Genomic DNA, 9,374 nt, shown 5'->3' on the forward strand with positions numbered 1-9,374 from the left:
AGACGATTGGAGTCGGATGTTGTCATAGCATAGATGGTACTGCACGGAATTGCTGACCCATTGGTCCTGGGTTCGATCCCTGCTACAGGTGAATATTTTCCTGTATTTGTATTTGTATTGCTCTCTTGTTCGGTTTGAGCAAACCACATGGAGAATACGTTTGGCAACACCGCCCCTTCCAGGCTGTTTGAATCTGAGCGTGAAACGACCTGATTGGCTAGCTTCTAAGCTATGTAACCCAGTAATGGCACAGCGTATCAAATTGTTTTCTTAACATTTATGTCTCAGCACAACTTTTGCTACAACATCACTACAAGTGTTTCAGACATTTTCTGACCAGTCTGTATAACTCATGTTAGTGGAATCAGTGTGTTGTGACAAATGAAAGTCTTGTAAAATATTTGTGCAGTATGAGAAAAAACCAGTGATCTTCATGTCATATTTCATAAGTATTATATCGTACTCTTTATTTACAAGGAAATATTGTGTCTTATACTGTCACAACTCACTGATTCAAACAACAAATATTCGCTTTTTGTACTGTTTCTGTCAGTGATACATACTACTGAATCTAATTTCAGGAATTTGACCATCCACATGTCCTGCTCAGTGACAAGAACGGTATATTCCACAGTATGGTTGAACAAACAGGCAAGGTTGTGTCAGAAGAGCTGAAGATCATAGCAGAAGAAGTAAGTTATTAAAAAGCTGTTAACTCAAAAATTTAATCTGAAAATTGAAAAGTAATATATATGAAAAATATACAGGCCACAACTCAGGCTTAAGCTGAAATTAAAGAGTGTCTTTGACTCTTAGACATTCCTTCAGCTTTAGGTTATCCTTAAATGTCTTTCTTTTGACATTTCAATTGCACACTGTGGTTTTACGTCAAGTGGCAATACAAAATGGTGATTGAGAAGCAAATCATTAACACTCCTTATTGTTAAGTACAAAGTATACAACTATCAACATTATCAGCTGACCACGGTCTCTCATATGTTGTAGTTTGTTTCATGCCATTATATCGAGTTATCAAAATGAAATAATTATCCAAACAAGTCTTATTCTTTCCTGAATTCAGTATGCAAAAACCAATAAAAAAAGTTGGTAGCTTGGGTATCAGTACAACTTTAGAACTGTGAAACATGTACCTCAGTGGTTATACAAGTTGTCTGTATGTAATATGAACTTTACTAGATTCTCTGATTGTATCTGAACATATAAATTGTTCACCATGTTCATACTGTATCTGAATGCTGAATGCAGTGTGAATTACATTTTAATATTTCTTTCTCTTAGTCAGTATGTAAACATTCACATTCTTAGTATATTTTACATTTTGCTAGTAAGTAGATGTGTTGATTGCTGATGATGTAATGTTAGTTTTGTGGTTTAGTAGTTTAACAAAAATTGTTGCTTTCTTAGTAGAAAGATAATTTAGAGACCGCTATTATTAGTTCTATAAATAGTTCTATTGGTGAAACTGAACCTAGGTAATGTAGATGTTTAGTTATTTCCAGTAATTGTGAAATTGTACAACGAGTGAGAAGTGTGGGCTCTGTTGTAGGTTTGTGAGAAGTGGGTTACGGTGTGCGATTTGTTCAAAGTATTTTCATTGGGGGGGAATGCTGTGGGGAAGCCAGTGGGTATTCTAGTGAGATCCTCTCATGGGAATGCAGAATCTGTAGTAGAAATAAGTTGATAGAGGAGCAGGAGAGTAAGATCTGTGCCCTTCACGTGCAGTTGCAATACACAAAGGAGGAACTAGACAGGCTGTGGGGGTGAAGGGTGCTGGGGAATGGGAACTGGCAGTTGGCAAGAATGCAGCTATGAGGAGGAGGTATTCAGACTTCTGTACTTTGAGTATAAGCAATAGATTTGACCAACTGTCAGAGATGAGTGGAGAGGAGCCTCTTGTAGCTGTAAGTGAAGACAACACGAGCAGTCCTCAGCAGATAGGAGCCCTAAGTCAGTTACAAAGTCTAACAGAAAGAAGAAGGTTCTGCTGCTAGGTAGTTCACACGGTAGATGTGTGGGCCAACAGTTGCAAGAAGTGTTGGGTTGGTTGGTTGGTTTTTTGGGGGAAGAGACCAAACAGCAAGGTCATCGGTCTCATCGGATTAGGGAAGGACAGGGAAGGAAGTCGGCCGTGCCCTTTCAGAGGAACCATCCCAGCATTTGCCTGGAGCAATTTAGGGAAATCACGGAAAACCTAAATCAGGATGGCCGGACGCGGGAATGAACCGTCGTCCTCACGAATAGAAGTGTTGGGGAGTGAGTACCAGGTCATCAGCATTGTGAAGCCTAGTGCAGGGTTGGCTCAGGTGACTGACAGCATAGGGAAGTTATGTAGGAATTTTATGAAGGAGGATCAGGTAGTGATAGTGGGTGGAACAGGGAACAGTGTCGATAGGGATGGAGAATATGATGTAGGTGGTGACCTGGTAAAGATAGCTATTCAAACTGGTGGCACTAATGTGCATTTTTTGCAACTGTTTCAGCATAATGATTGGCCTCGTCTTAATGGCTGTTAGGTGCATTAAAATGGGGCTGGAGAGGGCACTGATGGCAGACGGCATGTGTCATACTGCAGTGGTGCCAGTCGAGTCTATCAGTAGATCGAGTTTCACTAGGCATGGCCTGCATCTCAATGGGTTTGGGAAGGGAAGGCTGGCAAAGCTTATAGCTGACATTGTATTGGAAGGTGGTGGGATCACTAATGGAAAAATTCCTGTAGTAGTTGGTGTTAGAGCTGCACCTTTTTTAGATTGAAGTCAGCTGCTAGGTATGCCTGCTTAAAGGAAGTCCCTCTAACTAAGGAATCACCTTCAGAGGATGCCATGTTTCCAAGTAGAGGAGGAATTGGCATATTTCATTAGAATATAAGAGATATTAAAGTTAGTGAACTGCTCATAGATGTTGACTCTGAAATTATTGGTATATCGGAGCACCACTTAAATAATTTGACAATTCAGAGGCTTCCTTTACCAGGGTAGAGATTAGCTGGCTATTCCTCAAGGAGTTGCTTGCAGAAATATATATATTTAAAAACAAAGATGATGTGACTTACCATACGAAAGTGCTGGCAGGTCGATAGAAACACAAACAAACACATACATACACACAAAATTCTAGCTTTCGCAACCAATGGTTGCTTCGTCAGGAAAGAGGGAAGGAGAGGGAAAGATGAAAGGATGTGGGTTTTAAGGGAGAGGGTAAGGATTCATTCCAATCCCGGGAGCAGAAAGACTTACATTAGGGGGAAAAAAGGACAGGTATACACTCGCACACACACACATATCTATCCGCACATACACAGACACAAGCAGACATTTGTAAAGGCAAAGAGTTTGGGCAGAGATGTCAGTCGAGGTGGATGTACAGAGGCAAAGATGTTGTTGAAAGACAGGTGAGGTATGAGCGGCGGCAACTTGAAATTAGCGGAGGTTGAGGCCTGGCGGATAACGAGAAGAGAGGATATACTGAAGAGCAAGTTCCCATCTCTGGAGTTCTGACAGGTTGGTGTTAGTGGGAAGTATCCAGATAACCCGGATGGTGTAACACTGTGCCAAGATGTGCTGGCCGTGCACCAAGGCATGTTTAGCCACAGGGTGATCCTCATTACCAACAAACACTGTCTGCCTGTGTCCATTCATGCGAATGGACAGTTTGTTGCTGGTCATTCCCACATAGAAAGCTTCTCAGTGTAGGCAGGTCAGTTGGTAAATCACGTGGGTGCTTTCACACGTGGCTCTGCCTTTGATCGTGTACACCTTCCGGGTTACAGGACTGGAGTAGGTGGTGGTGGGAGGGTGCATTGGACAGGTTTTACTCCGGGGGGCAGTTACAAGGGTAGGAGCCAGAGGGTAAGGAAGGTGGTTTGGGGATTTCCTAGGGATGAACTAAGAGGTTACGAAGGTTAGGTGGACGGCGGAAAGACACTCTTGATGGAGTGGGGAGGATTTCATGAAGGGTGGATCTCATTTCAGGGCAGGATTTGAGGAAGTCGTATCCCTGCTGGAGAGCCACATTCAGAGTCTGATCCAGTCCCGGAAAGTATCCTGTCACAAGTGGGGCACTTTTGTGGTTCTTCTGTGGGAGGTTCTGGGTTTGAGGGGACGAGGAAGTGGCTCTGGTTATTTGTTTCTGTACCAGGTCGGGAGGATAGTTGCAGGACGTGAATGCTGTTTTCAGGTTGTTGGTGTAATGGTTTAGGGATTCCGGACTGGAGCAGATTCATTTGCCACGAAGACCTAGGCTGTAGGGAAGGGACCGTTTGATGTGGAATGGGTGGCAGCTGTCATAATGGAGGTACTGTTGCTTGTTGGTGGGTTTGATGTGGACGGACGTGTGAAGCTGGCCATTGGACAGATGGAGGTCAACGTCAAGGAAAGTGGCATGGGATTTGGAGTAGGACAGGTGAATCTGATGGAACCAAAGGAGTTGAGGTTGGAGAGGAAATTCTGGAGTTCTTCTTCACTGTGAGTCCAGATCAAGAAGATGTCATCAATAAATCTGTACCAAACCTTGGGTTGGCAGGCCTGGGTAACCAAGAAGGCTTCCTCTAAGCGACCCATGAATAGGTTGGCATACGAGGGGGCCATCCTGGTACCCATGTCTGTTCCCTTTAATTGTTGGTATGTCTGGCCTTCAAAAGTGAAGAAGTTGTGGGTCAGGATGAAGCTGGCTAAGGTAATGAGGAAAGAGGTTTTAGGTAGGGTGGCAGGCGATCGGCGTGAAAGGAAGTGCTCCATCGCAGTGAGGCCCTGGACGTGCGGAATATTTGTGTATAAGGAAGTGGCATCAATGGTTACAAGGATGGTTTCCGGGGGTAATAGATTGGGTAAGGATTCCAGGTGTTTGAGAAAGTGGTTGGTGTCTTTGATGAAGGATGGGAGACTGCATGTAATGCGTTGAAGATGTTGATCTACGTAGGCAGAGATACGTTCTGTGGGGGCTTGGTAACCAGCTACAATGGGGCGGCCAGGATGATTGGATTTGTGAATTTTAGGAAGAAGGTATAAGGTAGGTGTGCGGGGTGTCGGTGGGGTCAGGAGGTTGATGGAGTCAGGTGAAAGGTTTTGTAGGGGGCCTAAGGTTCTGAGGATTCCTTGAAGCTCCGCCTGGACATCAGGAATGGGATTACCTTGGCAAACTTTGTATGTGGTGTTGTCTGAAAGCTGACGCAGCCCCTCAGCCACATACTCCCGACGATCAAGTACCACGGTCGTGGAACCCTTGTCCGCCAGAAGAATGACAATGGATCGGTCAGCCTTCAGATCACGAGTAGCATGGGCTTCAGCAGTGGTGATGTTGGGAGTAGGATTAAGGTTTTTTAAGAAGGATTGAGAAGCAAGGCTGGAAGTCAGAAATTCCTGGAAAGTTTGGAGAGGGTGATTTTGAGGAAGAGGAGGTCCACAAAACCACTCCTTTTAATACATTTACACGTAGTTTTTTCGAAATTTTCCCGAATTTCTCCACCCTTTAACGTGTTTTGGCGGCAACACAACTACCTAACCTTTATGCACATCATTGTCTACCAACCCAAGTTCACCACAGGAAAGGCCTCACACTTAAAGTTCCCATCTCTGGCTGCAACCCTTCTTTCCATCAGTCCCTATACCAGTTCCAAACTGAACAATCCATTGCCCTCACCCACCTAATCCTTCACCTACACATCAACTCAGCCAGTGAACACATCTGTCAACTCCTATCCTCAATCTTTCCTCTCCCGCATCCACACCGGCTGTTCGAAGCATCGTCCTACAGGCCAACCGCAAATTAGAACAGCATGCCACCCTCCACCTCAAAAAATTATCCAATCTCCTGGTTTCCCACCTCCGGAAAGGCAACTCACTCACCCTTCACAATCTTTCCAGCAAACCTCAACCTCCTGTCATTGCACACAGACCCAGTCTCTCCCATCTACTCAATCTCCCACTTCCAGCTCCATCCCTCCAAAACCTCAAAATTCTAATCAACGCAATCTGAAACCACAACACCCCAATTCAGTAGTTAACCTTTCCTCCAAACCTCTCTCCCAATCCCAAACCTCTGTCCTATCCAAAGGCCTCACCTTCAGCCCCACTCCCAGATTCAACCAAACAGCCCTCGTCAAAGATTTACTGTCCTACACTCGTAGTCTCTGCTGGAAATATCACTTTGCCATGAAGAAAAATGATCCTAATCCTACTCCTAATGATCCAACTCTCCAAGAGACTATCCAAATTGAACCCTGCGTGGAACAGTTCCGTCCTTCGTCACAGCGGGACCCACCTCCTCCTCCTCTTCCTCAAAATCACCCTCTCCAAACCTTCCAGGAATTTCTGACTTCCAGCCTTGCTTCTCAATCCTTCTTAAAAAACCTAAATCCTACTCCCAACATCACCACTGCTGAAGCCCAAGCTATCCGTGATCTGAAGGCTGACCGATCCATCGTCATTCTTCCGGCGGACAAGGGTTCCACGACCGTGGTACTTGATCGTCGGGAGTATGTGGCTGAGGGGCTGCGTCAGCTTTCAGACAACACCACATACAAAGTTTGCCAAGGTAATCCCATTCCTGATGTCCAGGCGGAGCTTCAAGGAATCCTCAGAACCTTAGGCCCCCTACAAAACCTTTCACCTGACTCCATCAACCTCCAGACCCCACCGACCCCCCACACACCTACCTTCTACCTTCTTCCTAAAATTCACAAACCCAATCATCCCAGCCACCCCATTGTAGCTGGTTACCAAGCCCCCACAGAACGTATCTCTGCCTACGTAGATCAACACCTTCAACCCATTACATGCAGTCTCCCATCTTTCATCAAAGACGCCAATCACTTTCTCTAACGCCTGGAATCCTTACCCAATCTATTACCCCTGGAAACCATCCTTGTAACCATTGATGCCACTTCCTTATACACAAATATTCCGCACGTCCAGGGCCTTGCTGCGATGGAGCACTTCCTTTCACGCCGATCACCTGCCACCCTACCTAAAACCTCTTTCCTCATTACCTTAGCCAGCTTCATCCTGACCCACAACTTCTTCACTTTTGAAGGCCAGACATACTAACAATTAAAGGGAACACCCATGGGTACCAGGATGGCCCCCTCGTACGCCAACCTATTCATGGGTCGCTTAGAGGAAGCCTTCTTGGTTACCCAGGCCCGCCAACTCAAAGTTTGGTACAGATTTATTGATGACATCTTCATGATCTGGACTCACAGTGAAGAAGAACTCCAGAATTTCCTCTCCAACCTCAACTCCTTTGGATCCATCAGATTCACCTGGTCCTACTCCAAATCCCATACCACTTTCCTTGACGTGGACCTCCATCTGTCCAATGGCCAGCTTCACACATCCGTCCACATCAAACCCACCAACAAGCAACAGTACCTCCATTATGACAGCTGCCACCCATTCCATATCAAACGGTCCCTTCCCTACAGCCTAGGCCTTCATGGCAAACGAATCTGCACCAGTCCTGAATCCCTGAACCATTACACCAACATCCTGAAAACAACTTTCATATCCTGCAACTACCCTCCTGACCTGGTACAGAAGCAAATAACCAGAGCCACTTCCTCGTCCCCTCAAACCCAGAACCTCTCACAGAAGAACCCCAAAAGTGCCCCCCACTTGTGACAGGATACTTCCCGGGACTGGATCAGACTCTGAATGTGGCTCTGCAGTAGGGATACGACTTCCTTAACGAAGATGATGTGACTTACCATAAGAAAACGCTGGCAGGTCGATAGAAAAACAAACAAACACATACATACACAGAAAATTCTAGCTTTCACAACCAATGGTTGCTTCATCAGGAAAGGAGAGGGAAAGATGAAAGGATGTGGGTTAAGGTAGAGGGTAAGGAGTCATTCCAATCCCGGGAGCGGAAAGACTTACCTTAGGGGGAAAAAGAAACAGGTATACACTCGCACACACACACACACATATCCATCCGCACATACACAGACACAAGCAGACCTGCTTGTACAAGGGGTGGCAACTTGAAATTAGCGGAGGTTGAGGCCAGATGGGTAACGGGAAGAGAGGATATATTGAAGGGTACCGGTAAGTTCCCATCTCCGTCCCAACACACTATTGAAACATTAATACATTCATGCTATTATTTCTGTCATATACACGGGTATAAGAGAAACGGGAGACATTAAAATGCTAGCTGTGCACACTGTAGCAGTGAACCACATACTTTCTTCATACAGAAACAAGTTTCTAAATATTATTAAAACCCTAATCTAAGATCATAGTTATTATAGTTTAAAATCAGTTTAAAACAAAATGTGATGAGAAATATAAAATAAAAGACAAACACTGACCATTCTACTAATGTAATATAAGTGCATAATTTTAAATTATTTTTATTTTATGTATGCAATTGTGGTGTCATACACTTTCTACTCATATAGACAATTGATTTTTTTGTTTTCTTCAGTCTTACAGGAACAGAATGCATAAAAAATCATCTTGAAGACTAATTAATGAAGAAATGTGAGACTTCATATGCTCATTAGCAAATAAATAAAAGCCTTAATGGGAAACAGAACAAGGAAGATATGATGGCATTGAAAAGAGTCTTCAAAAACTATTAAGAAAGCCTCATTGTTCATGATGTGTATCACCTTATTTATTTCATTCCATTTTATTTTGAGAATTGTATAGTGCAGTATGTCATTGCTGTTGTAAGAAGTAAATTATATGATTGTGTTTGTATAAAAGAGAGACCTAACACATAAATAAAACTCCTGAGAATCATATCTACCAAAGTTTCTAATTCACACATTCAGATGTGATAGAAAATTAACGGTTAGATATTAACAAAGAAAACAGTCTGATTCTTCCACTAAGTTGTTATTAACAGTATATGTGTTTTGCATACAGAGTATTATATATGAATATCACATTGTGAAAGTTATTTATAAAAAATAAATTTAAAAAAACTTAAATCTAAATTTCTACTATTTTGCAATCATCAACTTTTTCCCACATGTAAGAATTAAACCTTCATATTACAGTGATTTGGAAACTGGCTGAAGGGATGGGTTACAGACGACTGTAAATGTAAGTTTTTTGTTACGAGTATATAATAATAACTGAAACGTGAATTGCAATTTATTCATCTCATGACACACATTTGTAGACCATTTGGTTTGCTTACAGAAGAAATCTCAGAAATTTGGACTATAGTTACAAAAAGTTTTACATTAATAAAGAACAATGCAATACTAAAATGATATTTCTATAAACATATGAATATAATAGAGGGAAACATTCCACGTGGGAAAAATATATCTAAAAAGAAAGATGATGAAACTTACCAAACAAAAGCGCTGGCAGGTCGATAGACACACAAACAAACACAAA

At 43.1% G+C, this 9,374-nt stretch overlaps 1 protein-coding gene across 2 annotated transcripts in view; it reads left to right on the plus strand.

The window, feature by feature from the left end:
- Positions 1 to 8,546, plus strand: part of LOC124593679 (probable multidrug resistance-associated protein lethal(2)03659) — a 283,510-nt gene extending 274,964 nt beyond the window's left edge. For both annotated transcript variants that reach the window (XM_047131975.1, XM_047131976.1), the window contains 2 exons: positions 582 to 692; positions 8,446 to 8,546. In XM_047131975.1, the coding sequence (XP_046987931.1) occupies positions 582 to 692; positions 8,446 to 8,481 (147 nt within the window). In that variant the 3' untranslated portion in view covers positions 8,482 to 8,546. The remainder of the gene's footprint in view (positions 1 to 581; positions 693 to 8,445) is intronic.
- Positions 8,547 to 9,374: the final 828 nt, after the last annotated feature.

Source organism: Schistocerca americana, chromosome 2, assembly GCF_021461395.2.
Source record: "Schistocerca americana isolate TAMUIC-IGC-003095 chromosome 2, iqSchAmer2.1, whole genome shotgun sequence".
In the NCBI taxonomy this organism is placed as follows: Eukaryota; Metazoa; Arthropoda; class Insecta; order Orthoptera; family Acrididae; genus Schistocerca; species Schistocerca americana.